Raw genomic sequence first — 17,539 nt, 5'->3', positions numbered from 1 at the left:
ATCCAGCTCTGGCCTCTTCCACCCTGGGTTCTGCATGTGCCTAATTCTAGTTCATTAGGCCTTAGACTGGCCCTACTGGGGTACCTTTGACATCTCTCTCAGGTAAACTCTTACTCAACCTCAAAATTCAGCCTTCAGGGCTGGAAATGTGGCTCAGTGGTAGAGTGCTTGCCTAGCATGCATGAAGCCCTGGGTTCCATTCCTCAGAACCACATAAACAGAAAAGACCAAAGTGGTGTTGTAGCTCAAGTGGTAGAGCGCTAGCCTTGAGCAAAAGAAGCTCAGGGACTTGCCCAGGCCCTGAGTTCAAGCCCTAAGACTGGGGAAATTCAAACCAAAACAAAACAAAACACAGGACTGGGAATGTGGGGCTTAGTGGTAGAGTGCTTGCCTAGCATGCATGAAACCCTGGATTCTACTCCTCAGTACCACATCAACAGAAAAGGCCAAAGTGGCACTGTGGCTCAAGTGGTAGAGAGCTAGCCTTGAGCACAGAGAGGTTCAGGGACAGTGCTTAGGCCCTGACTTTAAGCCCCAGGATTGGCAACAACAACAACAACAAATAAAACCACACACACACACACAAAAACAGCAACTTGGCCTTCATATCTCTTTTCATACTCACTCACAGTATAGGCTACTGAGCCTATAACATCCTGCCAGAACCTAAGTTAACAGGTTCGGGGCCTACGTCTCAGAACAAGCTTCTCAGAATAAGCCAGTCAGGAGCAAGGGCTGGGTGAAGCATGTGATTCTGAGCAAGTCAGTGCTTTGGCTGGGACTCAGATTACAAAACAAAGGGTTTAGATAAAAGTCCAAGTTTGAACCTGATGATGCCACTCACAGGAAAAGCCCAGCCTGGTGTACAGAGGGCGTCATGAGCCAGTGAGCCAAGAAGTGGGTCCTCTGGGACATAGAGAAGCTGCCATCCTTTGAATTGGAGTCTGCAAGCTATGGTCAGTTGCCTGGCCAAAGGAATACCAGGTTCAGGAGCTCTTTGTCTGGAGAATGGAGGCCTGGCTGAGGGCCAGTGGCTCATGTTTTTTAATCCCTAGTGACTCAGGAAGCTGAGATCTGAGGACTGAGGTTTGAAGCCAGCCCCAACAAACAAATCAGAGACTTTTTTTTTCATGGGGCCTGAAGTCTGGGCCTGGGCGCTGTCCCTCACCTCTCCAGCTCAAGGCTAGCACTCTACCACTTGAGCCACAGCACCACTTTCGGCTTTTATTTTTGCTTATGTGGTGCTGAGGAATCGAACCCAGGGCCTCAGGCATGCAAGGCAAGCGCTCTACCACTGAGCCACCTTCCCAGCCCCAAATCAGAGACTCTTATCTCCAATTAACCAGCAGAAATCTAGAAGTGGAGCTGTGTGTCTCAAATGGTACAGTACCAGCCTTGAGCAAAAGAGCTCCAGACCCTGAGTTCAAACCCAAGTGATGGCACGAAAGCAAGCAAGCAAGCCTGTCTTGGGAGACAAGGTGTCATGAGGCATGGCTAGGCTGTCCTTGACCCCCTAAAAACTCCATCCTTTCCTGTCCCTTGAGGTTCACCCTGCTTTCCCATCTCTGACTTCAGCCCCTCAAGTTTGTTTCCAGGGCTGGGAGATATCCCTAGATATGGCCACCTGTTTCTGAAGACAAATGAAAACTTATTTGTGTCAGCCCTGGGGCTTGAACTGAGGGCTTGGTTAGTGTCCCTGAACTTCTTTTTCTGAAGGCTAGAGCTCTACCACTTGAGCCACAACTCCGTTCCCTGCTTTTTTGATAGTTTATTGGAAATAAAAGTCCTGCCTGGGCTAGCTTTGAATTACGATCCTCAGATCTCAGCCTCTTAATTAGCTAGGGTTACAGACGTAAGCACTGGCACCTGGCTTGTGTTTGTCTTCAATCCACCAGCAGAAAGCTGGAAAGAGAGATGTGATTTAAGTGGCAGAGCACCAGTCTTGAGCAAAAAAGCTAAGGGACAATACCCATGTCCTGAATTCAAGCCCAATACCAACACGCACGTGCACACACACACACACACACACACACACACACACACACACACACACACACACACAAAGTGGTTTGAATTAGGTGTGGCTTGTGGGCAAATTCTGCTAAGTGTCATGAACACAAGAACAAACTCAAATAACGTGGCTTCTTTATTCCCTGCTGTCCCTTTTTTTCCGTAGAATATTTACACATGGGGCAGGTGAGAGCACTTCACCACCAAATGGGCTGGGGAGTGCGCGGGCAGCGCTAACACGCGCCGCTAACACGCGAGGTCCTGAGGCCCAGGGCCGCCTGTGTGGCCCAGGGATCCTGACAAGAGCCGGGCAGTCCGCCGTCAGGCCAGGTCGGTGGCAGGCGCGCCCCGCGGCCTGGAGGCCAGGAGGAGGCGCGCGGCCGCACTCTCGGATTGGGCCAGCAGCCGCTGGTTGTTGTGCCGGAGGCTCCTCACCTCCTCCTCCAGGGCGGCCCGGTCCGCCTTCTCCTGGGGACGGGCGGGGGTTAGGGCGGCCGTCCCCTTCCCGGCGGCCCTGAGACTCCCTGCCAAGCTCCCTCACCTTCTGCAGGTCCTCCTGCAGCTTCCTCAGCATGGACTCGAGGTGCGAGACCTTCTCCGACAGGCTCCCGGGCTCTGGCCTACCGCAGGAAGAGCGGAACTCAGCTCAGCGGGGCGCCCAGCAGGGGAGACTCCCAGGCAGCCTTGAATAGCAGGGACCCCCACCCCTATTTTCGGGTGTGGCTGGGCTCTCATGGAAGGACAGGAGGGGTGGCCACACAGGCATGGGGGTGGGCGATGAGCGTGGGGGTGCCTTACTCAGCATCAGACTTAGGCGTTCCCTGGGGGTCTCTGCCGTCTGGCACGGGCTGTCCTGTGGAACAGGGGTGGTGTGGGAGGGGCTGACAGGGAAACAGAGCCCCAGCCTGGCTCCTTTCCCCAGTGCCTGGGGGAGGGGGCGCCTCACCCTCTCGGGACAGTGACTCTAGAATGGTGTTGCAGGTGGAGGCGATCTCTGAGATGGACTGCCACTCGTCCTCCAGGGTTTCGCTGCTGGCCTCCGACATGACTGTGGCCAGAGGAGAGGCGGGTCACGGGGGAGGGGCGATCCTCGGACCCGCCCTCCTGGGCCTCCCCCCTCCTCCCCCTCTTCCCGACTCACTCTTGCTGATAGAGTTGCGCAGAGACAAGGTCCGTGGCAGGAAGGAGGCCCGCAGCTCTGGGGCCGCTTGCTCCTGGTCTTCATGCCCTCGAGAGCTGCCTGGCAGGTCCTAGGGGCAGGGCAGGGGGTAGAGTCGTGCCACCCACCTTCCCCTGCTGCCAGCTTCCAGAGCCCCCGGGCCCTGCTCACCTGGGAGGGGGGTGTGTTCCTGCCAGCACTGGGGGCTGCGGGGGCTTTGGCTGTGGCAGCCAGGAGGAGGTCCGGGGTAGTGTTGGGCAGGACTGGCGCCTCATCTGACAGGGAGCTGGGGAGAGCGGGCGGCTCGCACTGCTGCTTTCCCCCCACTGTGTGTCCCGGCCCCGCCAGCCAGGGGAGACAGCGCACCTGCGCGGAGACGGTGAGTTCTGGCAGCGCAAGAACTCGGTTCTCTCCTCGGGCAGTTCCCCGGGCCCTGAAGGGCAGCTGCCATCTTGCAGGCACAGGTGTAGCAGCTGCTTTGTGTGGGACAGCAGGACCACCTCTGGGGTCTCATCCTGCGTGGGCTCCGAGGCCCCCCGCCGGCTGGGCTCCTGCAGAGACAGCGTGTACAGCTCCGAAAAGCTCCTGGGGGTGGGGGGCGGGAGGCAGCGTCAGGCAGGGCTCCCTAGTATTCCAGTGTCCTGTCTCACCAGCCCCAGCCCACGTGCTGCCAGAGGTTCGATTCCAGGAGGGGAGCTCCCCAAACTCCCTGGCACCCCTGACACATGTACACCTAGCTACTGGCCATTTTCCAGACCTGCCTCCAAATCCCAGAGCTGGCCCATGTGCCGGGGGGAAATCATTCTGAATGTCAGTTTCTCTGTCTGTGAAATGGAATGCCAGTTCTGCTCTTCGCATGCTATGAGTTTGTTTATCAATATTGAGGTTTGAATTCGGGATCTCAAGCTTCCTCGGCAGGTGCTCTACTGCTGAGCCATGCCTCCAATCCCATTTCTTGGCTTTTTTTTTTGTCAGTCGTAAGGCTTGAACTCTGGGCCTCGGCACTGTTCCTCAGCATTTCAGCTCAAGGCTAGTACTCTACCACTTGAACCACAGAGCCACTTCCAGTTTCCTGGTGGTTTACTGGAGATAAGAGTCTCATAGACGGGGCTGGGAAGGTGGCTCAGAGGTAGAGCGCTTGCCTTGCATGCATGAGGCCCTGGGTTTGATTCCTCAGCACCACATAAGCAAAAAGAAAAAAGCCGGAAGTGGCACTGTGGCTCAAATGGTAGAGCGCTAGCCTTGAGCTGAAGAGCTGAGGGACAGCACCCAGGCCCAGAGTTCAGGCCCCACGACCGGACCCAAAAAAAAAAAAGAGTCTCATAGACTTCCTGCCTGGGCTGGCTTTGAACTGCAACCCTCAGATTTCAGCCTCCTGACTAGGTAGGATTACAGGCCTGAGCCACTGACGTCTGGCATTGGCTGGGTATTTTTGAAGCATGTTCCTAGATATTTAAGGTGTTCTGTTCTTGCTGGGATTGTAAGTGTGTGCAACCTCACCCAGTTCTCCTACTGAGACTCATCAACTTTTCTACTAGGCCTGGCCTGGATCAAAATCCTCCTTATCTTGGCTTTCTTCGTGGTTTAGGCTGACAGGCAGAAGTGAGCACACCCCGCTATGGGTAAGACAGCATGTCATAAACTTTTCTGCCCAGGCTAAACCTCAAACTGCCATTCTCCCATTATCAGACTCTTATAGGATAACAGGTGTAAGCCACCAGCCTCTGGCTGCCAGGAGAGTTTAAACAACACTTGCAGTTTAGCATCCAAAAACTGCCTGAGTTTTTTTTTTTTGTGGGGGGGGGAGTCGGTCATGGGGCTTGAACTCTGGGCCTGGGCGCTGTCCCTCAGCTCTTCAGCCCAAGGCGAGTGCTCTACCACTTGAGCCACAGCACCACTTCTGGTTTCCTGGTGGTTTATTGGAGATAAGAGTCTCCCTGACTTTCCTGCCTGGGCTGGCTTTGAACAGCGATCCTCAGATCTCAGCCTACTGAGTAGCTAGGATTACATACTGGTATGAGCCACTGGTGCCCAGCTCTGGGTCGGTTTTAAAAAATCGTAGGAACTATGCTGTTTGGGCATTATGTTTGTTTCTGTACTGGTACTAGGACTTAAACTCCAAGCCTCCTGCTCTTGCTTAGCTTTTTGCTCAAGTCTCATGTTTTATCACTTGAGCCACACTTGTACTTTCGGCCTTTTTTGTTGTTGTTGTTGTTGGTTGTGGGGTTGGAACTCAGGGCATGGGTGCTGTCCCGGAGCTTTGCTGCTTAAACTAAAGCTCCACAACTTGAGCCACAGCTCTACTTCCTGTTTTCTGTTGGTGAATTGGAGATTAGAATCTCTAGACTTTCCTGTCTGGGCTGACTTCAAACTGATTATCAGCTCTCAGCCTCAAGCTAGGACTACAGGCATGGCCAACACTTTCACCTTTTTGCTGGTTAACTGGAGATAAGAATCTCACAATGGACTTTTCTGATCTGGTTGCCTAGAATCCTCAGATCTCAGCCTCCTAAGTAGCTAGGATTACAGGCTTGCGCCCAGCTGATCTATTTGATTTTTTTTTTTTCTTTTTTGCCAGTCCTGGGGCTTGACCTCAGCCTGGCCATCCCTGAGCTTTTTTGCTCAAGGCTAGCACTCTACCACTTGAGCCACAGCACCACTTCGGCTTTTTCTGTGTATGTGGTACAGAGGAGTTGAACCCAGGGCTTCATGCATGCTAGGCAAGCACTCTGCCACTGAGCCACCTTCCCAGCCTATTTGATGTTCCACCCAGCCCGCTGCAGAGCTCTCCCACCTCCCCGCGTCCGCTGCCCTGACCTGCGGGGCCGGCCGCTCTCGTCGGGGGGCAGGACGGTGACGCAGGCCTTGGGCGCAGCGCGCAGCAGCTGGGCAGCAGCCTCGGGGCCCAGGCCGGGTAGCGTCTGGCCGCACACGCGCAGCAGGCGCGCTCCGGGCCGCAGCCCGGTCGTCTCTGCGAAGGTGAAGCGCTCCACGTGGGTGATGAAGCCCTCGGGGTCCACCTCGAATCCTAGGCGGCCTTGGCCATCGCGGGGCAGCGCCAGCTCACGTGTCTCGCAGCCGCGGCTCACCAGCTGAGGGACGGGGCAGGATGAGGCGCGGGCACCCCGACACCAGCCCCTGTGGGGCCCCGTGCGGGGTACGGGGGACCCACCAAGCTTTCCACGCCTGGCGAGGAGAGCTTTGGCTCTAGCACACCCTACAATCTAGTCCTTGGGGCGCTGAGATCAGGGGTCCCTTGGCCGAAGCCGGGTATCCTGTCAACTCCGCCCGGCCCCCCCCCCCCCCCCCCGCAAGAGGTGGGGCTCCGCCCCCGATGCAGGGGCGTGGCGTCCCGCCCCCGGGCACCCCCGCAGGCAGGCCCGGGCCTGCCTCAGTTTCCCTCTCAGGCTCACCTGCAGGCGAGCCACGACCTCGCCTACCGCCTGCCCCGGAGGCCCGTCGAGCCGCAGCGTGATGGCCTCCCCGCGGCCGTGGTACAGGTCCAGCTGCTGCTCCGAGAAGGTCCAGGCCAGGATGTCGCGACAGGCGCAGTTGAAGACCACCCGGCCGTCACGGGGCGCCACCAGCACCAGCGCCTCGGCCGAAATGCCCAGCAGGCAGGGCACCTCGGCGCCGTCGGGGCCGCCCGCCTCCACGCCCGCCGCCAGCCGCGCCCCGGGCGCCGCGCGCACGCCCCAGGCCAGCGCGCCCGCCGCCTGCAGCTCGGCGCCCGGGCTCCGCGGGCTGGCGCGGCGCCGGCCGCCCAGGGACGGGAGGCCGAAGCGGGAGGCCGAGTCCAGCGACGTGGTGGTCACCTCGTTGGCCGCCAGGTCCTGCAAGTACTGCTGGCGCGTGCGCGTGGCCATGGCGTGGAACTGGCGGGCGTGGCCGGCCGCCTGCTCCCCGTTGAGCGCCTTGGCCAGCAGGAAGGCCCGGAAGTCCGCGTTGGCTGCGAAGGGACCGCCGCCCGGGGGCAACGCGGGCCCAAAGGCCGGGGTGTCCTGCGTGCGGCTCACGGCCACCCTGCGCGGAAGGAGGCCGGGGTGAGGGGGGTGTCCAGCAGTCGGTGCCGATCTCGCAGCAGTGGGAGATCCAAAAGCCACCGGGGCACCCACCTGTAAGAGGTGTGCGGGGTGCAGGGCGCATGCGCGCGCACCACTAAGAACACGTGCTGGAAGTGAGAACGGATCGCGGTGGGGCAGAAGGGCTTGCTGCCCGGCTCCTGGAACACGATGGTCACGATGTCGTTGCCGATGTGGCGTTTCCTCAGGAGCTGTAATCAGATGGTGGGGGAGAGGTGGGAGGGGCTGCATGTCCCCAAGCCCCTCCTCACACCAGCCGGGCAACGCTTGGGCTCCTGTGGCTCCCCACCCACCCGCCAACGGCCTGAAGACCTAGGGGGCTGTGTGCACACGCACCTGGGAAGATGCCACCACTGAGAAAGGTTGCCGGGAGTCTGCACAACTCAGGCCAAGACCCATATATTGACACCACCACCCACCCCCTCCCCCATGCAACACCCTCTGTGACTCCCCAGAAGCCCTCCCTCCCCACCCCCCATCCCCTCACACCTGCTGCTGGTTATTAGGGGTGTAAGGCAGCATGGTTGACACGTGGAACATGATCTCGTGGTCCTGGTAGGTGGTGTAGAGGGAGTGCGTGCCCGTGGAATCCGCTTTGGACCGGAAGTTGGGGATACAGAGGGAGATCAAGGGGAGGTGTGGGTGGCTTGAACCTGCCATCCCTGCCCACAGGGTGAAGGGGGTTCGGGGCAGGGGTGGGACGCTAGAATGAAGACAGAAGTGAGAATTTCCTCAGAGGAAGGCAGGGAGGGTGCTGGAGAGAGGCTAGATGGTGGGCTGAGCCCTTAAGGAATTCTGGGAGAGTGTGTGTCTCTAAAAACAACTCCCAGAGGCCCTGGATCCCTTCTATCAGGAAGATAGGCTGGCTCTGGAGACTGGGCTTCCGGGATGTGTGAGATGAAGTAGATGGTACCCCCAAACCACCTGGGCCCCGCTAAGGAAACAGGGTACCAGGCTTTGGAGGATACTCCCAGCCCTTCCTCCCAGCCCACAACTGGCTTTTGTACCAGGACTCGCATCCTCAGCCTACTCAAGTCTCAGCCCTCTGCCCCAGCTCCTGCCCAATGTACGAGTGGCAAGGAAGTTGTACCACTCCACATGAGGTCCCCCACCCCCACCCCAAGTGCCCTCTGAGCCTTACTTTTGGTGTCCAGCTGGGCTCGGTAACTCTCAAAGCCCTTGAGTCGCACTACATCACCCAGCAAGGTGAGGAACTGCATGAAGGGCGCGCCGGCCTCCTGGTTATTGTACATCTCCTCCTCCGAGCTCTGGCCTGCGCGGCAGTACAGGATACCCACCTTGCGCTGGAAGCTCAGCTGGGGGCCAAGGGGAAGGAGAAGGCAAAGGCCTCAGTCTCCTTCCAGCATCACTCCTGCCATGCCAGGAGGAATGATCTAGACACTGACCTGAGAGGTGGGCTGCTTCAGTGTGTAACACCAATTCCCAGCCCTCTCTGAGTCCCTTCAGTGCCCCCACCAATCAACAGGACAGTTAAGCGCAGAAGGGGAGAAGTAAGGGGCGGGGGCGGGGGAGGGGGGAGGGGAGGTGGGGGATGGTTCTCCAGTGGCAATGCAGGAGGTGATGAACAGAAAAGACCCTGAGCTGGGCATAACTGTAATCGTAGCTTACATAGGAGACTGAGATCTGAGGATCACAGTTCAAAGCCAGCCTAGGCACACTCAGCCATGAGACTTAATCTCCAATTAACCAACCAAAAGTCAGAAGTGGAGGTGTAGCTCAAGTGGTAGAGTGCTAGCTTAGAGCAGAAAAGCCAGGCAAGACTATGAAGGCCTGAGTTCAAGTCTCAGTACCAGCACAGGAGGGAAGGATAGGAGGGAGGAAGAGAAGGAGGGAGGGAGGAAGGAAGGAAAGAAGGAATGAAGGAAGGCCTCTATACAGTCTTCTCACTTTTAATAAATCTCCACATTGTCATCTTTCTAAACTCAAGGCTAGACCATCCTCTCCCTAGAAGCCAAGAAACTGGGGAATCTCAACCTTCCCCACCTTTCAGTCAGTGATCGTGCTACCTACCTCTGGACTATTACCTTCCCCTTTGGCCTGAGTGTCCTGCCCTCCAGCCTAGTCAGAGGATCAGAGGGCCACTGTGCCCCTCCATGGAATCCCTCCATGGTGCCCCTCCCCCGTGCCCATGGCACCACAAGAAAGCTTGTCCCATGTCCTTCCCTCCAGAAACTGCATCTGACACGCATTCAGTCTCTAAGCCATCACACGGTGTTTGTTACTTCAGCCCAGAAAGCCTTGCTCAACCTGCCTGCCCAGGAAATACCAGCTCATGCTTGCCAGCTTGTGCTCTTGCATTTCTTCCATGGTGAAAAAACTTGGAAGAAAGGACTATGAGAAAGCTGGGTGCCGGTGGCTCACGCCTATAATCCTAGCTACTTAGGTGGCTGAGGTCTGAGGATCAAGGTTCAAAGCCAGCCTGGGTAAGAAACTGTGAGACTCATTTCCAATAAACCACTAAAAAACTGGAAGTGGTGCCGTGGCTCAAGCAGTAGAGCACTTGCCTCTAGCTGAGTAGCGCAGGGACAGCGCCCAAGCCCAGAGTTCAAGCCCCATGACTGACAAAAAAAGAAAAGAAGAAAAGAAAGGACTGTGAGGCTCAGGCATTGGTGGCTCACTCCTATAATCCTAGCTACCCAGGAGGCTGAGATCTGAGAATCACAGTTGGGAGCCAGCCCAGGAAGACAAATCTGAGACTCTTAGCCCCAGTTAACCAACAAAATGCTGAAGTGAAGGTATGAATCAAGTGGTAGAGCCCAGCTTTGAGCAGAAAACAACAAAACTTGAAGCCCAGAGTTCGTGTTCCAATACAACACACACACACACACACACACACACACACACACACACACACACACAGAGAGTATCAGTATCACCCTGAGTGCCACAGACCCCGTACATACTCCTTTCACTGACTCCTGCTCCATTTAAACAGTTTCCTGTGGGTCTCTCCTAGAAACTATCCACTATGAACCTATCCCAGCATCCAGTCTGGTATTAAGAAGGTATGAGATGTGTTTACTGAGTGACTGATGGCAACTGATCAACACAAAGGAAGAGAGTCAGAGACAGTGGGTAGCTTCTGGCTCAGGGCTCGGAAGGAGCTCCAATTAGTCTGACTGTCCCAGAGCAGGACAGGCAACTCTAAGAAGGAACCAACACTCCATTTGAGAGAAGACCAAGCAGTGCTGCAAGACAAATTGGCCAAGAACGATGAAGTAACTAGATGCAGTGGGGCCCATCAGACCAGGGCTTCTAAAATGCTGTGGTCTTCAAAATACCGTGTAAATCAGTAAGCCTATACTAGGATGCCACAATCTACCTCCATGCCTCCCTGCCCCTCTGCCTTCCTCCCTTCCTCTTTCTTTTTTCTTTTGTCAGTCCTGGAGCTTGAAATCAGGGCCTGGGCACTATCCCTGATCTTTTTCTCAAGGCTAGCACTCTACCACTTGAGCCACAGCACCACTTTTGGCTTTTTCTGTGTATGTGGTACTGAGGCATCGAACCCAGGGCTTCGTGCGTGCTAGGCAAGTATGCTATATCACTAGGCCACATTCTCAGTCCATAGGGTTTTTGTTTAACTATTTTGTTTTGTCTTTTTTTGGTACTGGGGAGACTGGACCCAGGATGTCGCACTTGCTAGGCAAGCACTTTGCCACTGAGCTACATCCCAGCATTTTTTTTTTTTTTTCTTTTTCCCTGTTGGTCATGGGGCTTGAACTCTGGGCCTGGGCGCTGTCCCTCAGCTCTTCAGCTCAAGGCGAGTGCTCTACCACTTAAGCCACAGCACCACTTCCAGTGTTTTTGGTGGTTTATTGGAGATAAGAGTTTCAGGAACTTCTCCGCCTGGACTGGCTTTGAACTAGAATCCTCAGATCTCAGCCTCCTGAGTAACTAGGATTTACAAGGGTGAAATACAGGTGCCCACTCAGAATCTGCATTTCTAACAAAATTCAAGGTACTATAGAGGCTGTGTGGTGCAGCTCCTATTTTTGACAAGCAAGGCTCCAGATGACCTCTGGTCTTTCCCTCTGGAACATTGGAGGTGGACCAGCTCTGGGGTCAGTGCCCAGTTCAAGCCTGAGGTCAGGGCTCATGGGTGAAAGCGAGGCCGGCTGAGGTCAGATCAGGACTACCTCCTTCCCTTCCGGCCACTCACCACTTGTTCATCCAGCGTAAGCAGCGTACGTGGCACCTTGGGGGAAGCTGAGCCTAGGCGCAGGCAGGTGGGGCTCAGTCTTGGCGCCACGTGTTCCAGAAGCTTCCTTGGAGATAGGCCCTTTGGGGGCCCTGGTGGCAGTGCATCCTCCGAGATGGTGCCTCGGAGGGTCCGGAGCTGAGAAGGGGGTGTGAGAGCGCTCAGGATCTGAACAGGCTGTGGAGGAGGTGACCCCCCGCCGGATCCCGGGGTCCCTGCCCACCTGTGTGGTCCGCACGATGACGCGGTAGCTGTGCACGGTGCCCCCTCCGCTGCCCTCTTTCTCCTCCCGCCGCAGGCTCACGGCCACGGGGCCCAGCACCTCGTCCATCCCGAAGAAGTTCTGGTGTTCTGGAGAGAGGGGGCCGGAATGGGCGCTCGTTCCCACCCCCAAGCGACCCACCTCCACCCGGCTCTGCCACGCCCACCACGAAGTCCCGCCTCCGGTAGCCAATCGCACCAGTGTGGACGCTGGTTAAGTCCCGCCCCGCCCCGCCCCGCCCCGCCTTCCCGCGGGGCCGCTCCGCCCAGGACACATGAATTCTTCCAAAGCTGGGGGGTGAGGGGAGGGGAAGGAATGCCTTTCCCTCAGCAATGGCCAGAAGGTTCCTAAATGCAAGGAACTCGGTCACAGAAATGTAGATAGGAAATCTCTTCCCAGCCAGGAGGGCTGTGGGGATGAACCAGATCAGAGGACATGCGGGCCAGGCTGTGGGAACTAGGGCTTGGAGGTCGGCCAGCAGCTAACTCAGCTCCTGTTTCTTTGTTGTTGTTGTTGCTTTTTTTTTTGCCAGTCCTGGGACTTGAACTCAGGGCCTGGGCGCTGTCCCTGAGCTGCCTTTGCTCAAGGCTAGCACTCTACCACTTGAGCCACAGCACCACTTCCAGCTTTTTCTGTTTATGTGGTACTGAGGAATGGAACCCAGGGCTCCATGCATGCTAGGCAAGCACTCTACTGCTAACCCACATCCCCAGCCCCTCCTGTTTCTTCTTATGGCCACTATGACAGGAAATAGCCCACACAGACCCTACTGTGAGCACCTCAGACCCTTCCCGGCCTGTCCCCTGGCTCCTCTTACCTTTGCCGAAGAAATACTTGCGGTAATACCCAGCGCCCAGGTCCGCGTGCTCCAGGCTGTAGGCTGCTGTTCGGTTCTGTGGCTCTTCCAGGACCGACACGGAAGCATTGGGCAGTGCAGGAGGCACTGGTGGGGGAACCAGACCACCTAGGCCTAGCTCCCCCTCACCCCCAAGCTCACTCACAAAGCCGGGTGCCCCAAGTAGCAGTTCTGAGCTGGCAGCTTGGTTCTCAGCGGAGGCTGGAGTCCCAGAGCTGGCCTCTGAGTGGCTCCCTGTCCCCTGTGGTCGTGGAGCCCAATCAAAGAGCAAACTCTGGACGTCATAATGAGCAAACCACCGGGGCTCCAGCACTGGTGGGAAGGTGGGCTCTGGTTTCTCGGCTGGCAGTCCCAGCAGGGCCAATGGGTCGGTGAAAAGCCGGGTGGGAGTTGCGGTAGGACGGCTGGCCTCCTCATGGCTGTGGGCCCGGGCCCGGGGACTGGCTGGCGTAGGAGGCCGGGCCTCACCTGCATCACTGCCAGTTCGCAGGAGTGGGCCCCGGGTTGGGGTTGGCCTTGGTTCAAAGGTGAGTGGTGTCAGTGGAGGTCGGGCTGGTTGGCGGAGCTTACGGGCAAAGAGGTCATCAGTGGGTGCAGGGGCCATGCCCCTCCGAGGGCTCCCCACACCGCCAGCCCACATGGACGTGATCTGTGGGCCTGACTCTCTGAGGGCCGGGACGCATTGGCGGGCACGGGTGCTTGGTGCACAGCCCGCAGGCTGAGGTTGCGGCGGCAGATCCTGTCCTGAAGGAAGAGGGGGCTATTCACATGGGCCTGGGGAGAAAACAGGAACACAGGCCCCCAGGCTGGTCCTCCACCACCCTGGCTGGCTTCCGGCCCCCTCCAAGACCATCAAAGCTGCTTCCGCTTTCCTGGCCACTTCCTTGTCTGCCTAGAGCTGAGGTTTCCAGCCCCCTCCCAGGCTTAGTAGTGGGAGGCAGGGCTAGAGGCTGGCCTGTGGGACTTTGGCCTTGAGGGTCCCAGAGCCCGAGCAAAACTTAGCTACCAGGGTCTCCAGTTCCAATCCACACACCTTTGGCTGTGGCCTGGGCCCAGCCGATGGTCCTCACTGTAGCCCAACTGGACAGATAACTCTCGGATGGGATGGGAAACCCACGGGGCTACTAGTATCTGGGTCCTGCCCTCTTGACAAAGGGAGGACGTCCTGTCCCCAGAGACCTTCCTCCCTGCACCTCCCACTTCCTCCAGGGTCCCTGAGGAGCTGAGCACCCAAGGCCTGCTCTCAATGCCCTGGCTCCTACATGTAGCCTCAATGCTTCAAGGATACTGGCTCCTGGGGATGGCTGCAGGGCAGCAGGGAACAGCAAGAGGACTTCCTGCAACTCAGGAAATGGCCCCAACTCTGGGCCCAGCCCCCTGCCTGGCTTCCACATCCTGAGGAAGGTGCTGGGGTCACACCAGCTCAATCATGGACTCCAGGGCACCCTGGCCTGAAGGACAGGCCTAGGCTTCCCCTCTCGCAGGTTACTGTGCAAGAAAGAGGATAAGGCGGACCTTTGCTGGAACGAGGGTCCATAGGACCTCTGCCTCCCTGGTCTGCACCCAGTGTAACAGAAGGCCAAACGGAGGTCCAGATAAGCAAACAATTCCAGAAAGCAATAAGAGCGATTCTGTGTTAGAGCTCACATGTGAGCCTCGTCCTCTCCGTGTGTGTGTAGGTGTAGGGCAGGTGGGGGTTGGGGCCAGTTCATGTCCTCACAGGATGTAAGAGTGACACACTCAAGGCCCCTGGGGCCTACTAAGTGCGGAAATGGGGGGAGGCTAGAGTCAGGGGTGAGGGTAGTGTGAGACCACGACAGAGTGAACCACGGGTGAACCACAGATGGGTGGGCAGGTAGGACAGGGGCCATTGTGGGTGTAGACATGGTCGGGTAAATCTTCATATATTACCCAGTGACACCTCCGGGGGCTGGGCCAGAACTGAGTGAGGGGAGGGGCTCCATGCACCCCTCAGCTGGGCCTCCAGAACCAAATAAGGGTAAGCCTCCAAAGCTCAGGGGGCCTCCTACCTTGGTTTCTCTGAGGACAAGCTCTCAGGCTGATCTAGAACCACTATTTCCTCATCTCTAAACAAAGGGTTAACTTTTCCTACTTTTTCCCACGACTGCTGAGTGACTGAAAGGAGGTTGAAGCCTGTGAAGCTGGTCACCTGTGTGCAGAGCTCAGTCCCCAGCCCCGAGTGCCAAGCTCTGACCCATGCAGGCTTGGGCCTGGGCTATAGAGAAGCTCAAGGAGGGTGTCTGTTTGGGCCCTGACCCTGTGGGCTGAGCTCTGTACACGTGTGAGTGTGCAGCTCGCGAGCATGAGCTCTGAATGTGTGCAGCCCAGCCCTTGTGCTGCCTCTTGCTCTGGCCTGGTGCCCAGCTCTTGGCCCTGTCTTAAGGGGTGTTCTCGGGCGCTGCCCCCCATCCCACGGCTTCACACAGGGTCCATTGAGGCCAGGACATTCCTTGTAGCCTGTGTCACTGGGGGGGAAGGGGGGCTGCCCCGCCCCCACAGATCCGGAAGGCCTGGCTGCCCCAGGAGAAGGCGCTGGAAGCTTCCCAACACATCTGGAGGTCATGACCCTGTTTCTACTGCCAGGGGGCGCGACAGATGTTTCCTTCCAGGCCAGGAGTGGAGGACGGGAGGGGAGCAATGTGCGTAAAGGCTAAGGAGGAGGTCTCCCAGGGAAAAAGGGGAGCCCCAGAATAGGGGGAGCCCCCCACGCCCTGGGCAGCAGGAGCACTTGCCAGAACCGTCAAGAAAAGTCGGGAGCCGGTGAATCCTCTCAGCTCACCGGCCCGGCCGGGCTGTCACGCCGGGGAGGGAGTGGGAGCCGCCGGCCAGAGCAGGGGATTGGACACGCGGACTCCGGACGGACGGAGCTGCAGCCGGAGCGAGGCAGGGCGGTGCGGGTGGCGGGGAACCCCGTCCCTCCCACCACCGAGCCTACAGCCAGGCCACCTCGTTCCCTGTCTGGCCCGACCGGTTATACCTTCAGCCCCCTGCTCCCGCTGTACCTCTGGGGGTCCCGTCTGGCTTTCACCGCCGCCTCCCGCGCCGGGTCCGGCTGTCTGTTCTCCCGCTACGGCTCCGGGAGCCGGCTCCGCCTGGGGGCGTGGCCTGGAGGGGCGTGGCCTGGAGGGGGCGTGGCCACGGCGAGCCGTCCAAGGCGGGAAGCACCGCGGGCGGGATGCCTTGCCTGGACTTGGTCATCCCCGCATGGCCCGAGGCCAGGACAGCCATCGGGCCTCCAACCATCCTTCTAACTCGCTGCCACCTGGCAGAGAAACGGAAACGAATGCACAGACAGATGGGGAGGGCCAGAGGAGGCCACCTAGCGTCCAGCCCTCAGTTGGCAGACAGCAGGTGCTCAGGCACTGGGGCTATTTCATTGATCATTAAGTGCTGGGCCTTGAGTTACTTCGTTACACATGCTGTCTCATTCCCTTGGGGTTGGGCATGATCACTGAGGTTAGAACTCAAGGCCTGCTCATCAAGCCCCCCCCCTCTTTTTTTTGGTCAGTCCTTCTCCCTCCCCCTGCCTTTTTTTTTTTTTTTGGTCAGTCCTGGGGTTTGAACTCAGGGCTTGGACACTGTTCCTGAGCTCTTCAGCTCAAGGCTAGCACTCTACCACTTTGAGCCACAGCTCCACTTCCAGTTTTCTGGTGGTTAATTGGAGGTAAAACATCTCATGGACCTTCTTTTTGTTGTTGGTGGTGGTGGTCGTGGGGCATGAACTCTAGGCCTGGGCACTGTCTCTCGGCTCTTCAGCTATAGACTAGCACTCTACCACTTGAGCCTCAGTCCCACTTCCAGCTTTTTTTTTTTTTTTTTTTTTGTGGTGATGAGGAATTGAACCCAGCGCCTCGTGCATGCAAGGCAAGCATGCTACCACTGGGCCACCTTCCCAGACCCCTCATGGACCACCTTATCCAGGCTGGTTTTGAACCAGGATAATCAGATCTCAGCTTGCTGAATAGCTAGGATTACAGGCATGAGCAACCAGTGCCCAGTTCTCTGCTCCACCCCACCCCTTTTGTATTTCACCCCATCCCTTTTGTGTGCAGGTCTTGGGTCCTGAACCTGGGTACTGTCCTTGAGCTTTTTTTTTTTGGGGGGGGGGGGTCCGGTCATGGGGCCTGAACTCTGGGCCTGGGCGCTGTCCCTCAGCTCTTCAGCTCAAGGCTAGCGCTCTACCACTTGAGCCACAGCACCACTTCCTGCTTTTTTCTTTTTGCTTATGTGGTGCTGAGGAATCCAACCCAGGGCCTCACGCATACAAGGCAAGCACTCTACCACTGAGCCACCTTCCCAGCCCTGTCCTTGGGCTTTTTTTGCTCAAGGCTTAGTGTTCTATTAATTGAGCCACAGCTCCACTTCCTGCTTTTAGTAATTAATTGGAAGAATCTCATGAACTTTACTGCCTGGCTTTGAACCATGACCTCAGACCTTAGCCTCCAGAGTAGCTAGGATTGTAGGCCTGAGACACAGGCACTGGCTTCCCTAGCCCTTTCTTTTTTTGGTCAGTCCTGGGGCTTGAACTCAGGGCTTGGGCACTATCCCTGAGCCTCTCTGTATTTAAGGCTAGTGTTCTACCACTTGAGCCACAGCACCACTTCTGGCTTTTTCTGTTTGTGTAGTACTGAGGAATTGAACCCAGGGCTTTGTGCATGCTAGGTAAAAACTCTACTAAGCCACATTCTCAGCCCCTTGCAATCTAGCATTTTGCTAGTTAATTGGAGATGGGGTCCTAGACTTTTCTGCCCAGGCCGGCTTCCCACAATGATCTTTCAGGTCTCGGCCTCCTCAGCTAGGATTAAGAATGGGAATCCAACCTATTTGTGGTGTGTGTGCGTGTGCACGTGCATCCACACTAGGGCTTGAATACAGGGCCTAAGCACTGTCCTTAGCTTTTTTGCTTAAGACTAACACTCTACTAGTTGAG

The 17,539-nt window shown here is 57.2% G+C and overlaps 1 protein-coding gene across 3 annotated transcripts; it reads right to left on the bottom strand.

Moving 5' to 3' along the window:
- Positions 1-2,133: 2,133 nt before the first annotated feature.
- Positions 2,134-15,697, bottom strand: LOC138824316 (signal-induced proliferation-associated protein 1). Of its 3 annotated transcripts, none has more exons than XM_070018117.1 (16): positions 15,612-15,697; positions 12,550-13,332; positions 11,694-11,821; positions 11,432-11,608; positions 8,393-8,567; positions 7,741-7,844; positions 7,285-7,442; positions 6,583-7,192; positions 5,987-6,261; positions 3,536-3,754; positions 3,341-3,455; positions 3,152-3,260; positions 2,957-3,058; positions 2,809-2,863; positions 2,552-2,630; positions 2,134-2,478 (listed from the first exon to the last, which is right to left on the bottom strand). In XM_070018117.1, exons 2-16 carry the CDS (start codon positions 13,226-13,228, stop codon positions 2,332-2,334), a joined length of 3,132 nt encoding a protein of 1,043 aa, XP_069874218.1. In that variant the 5' UTR covers positions 13,229-13,332; positions 15,612-15,697; the 3' UTR covers positions 2,134-2,331. The 3 variants fall into 3 exon arrangements, 2 of the variants coding, with proteins under 2 accessions (XP_069874218.1, XP_069874219.1); XM_070018118.1 differs by having other exon boundaries at positions 15,587-15,665; XR_011371062.1 differs by lacking the exon at positions 2,134-2,478 and having other exon boundaries at positions 2,597-2,630; positions 3,536-3,720.
- Positions 15,698-17,539: the final 1,842 nt, after the last annotated feature.

This window comes from Dipodomys merriami, unplaced genomic scaffold (assembly GCF_024711535.1).
Source record: "Dipodomys merriami isolate MVZ:Mamm:240054 unplaced genomic scaffold, mDipMer1.0.p SCAF_128, whole genome shotgun sequence".
In the NCBI taxonomy this organism is placed as follows: domain Eukaryota; kingdom Metazoa; phylum Chordata; class Mammalia; order Rodentia; family Heteromyidae; genus Dipodomys; species Dipodomys merriami.
Note: the sequence above shows the minus strand (reverse complement) of the source record. Positions and strands in the feature narration are given on the sequence as shown.

Coding starts and splice junctions, on each gene's coding strand:
- LOC138824316 (XM_070018117.1), bottom strand. CDS start 13,228: ATGTGGGCTGGCGGTGTGGGGAGCCCTCGGAGGGGCATGGCCCCTGCA. Junction 7,193..7,284: donor ACCCCGCACACCTCTTACAG/GTGGGTGCCCCG, acceptor CCTTCCGCGCAG/GGTGGCCGTGAGCCGCACGC. Junction 3,755..5,986: donor GAGAGCGGCCGGCCCCGCAG/GTCAGGGCAGCG, acceptor CCCCACCCCCAG/GAGCTTTTCGGAGCTGTACA.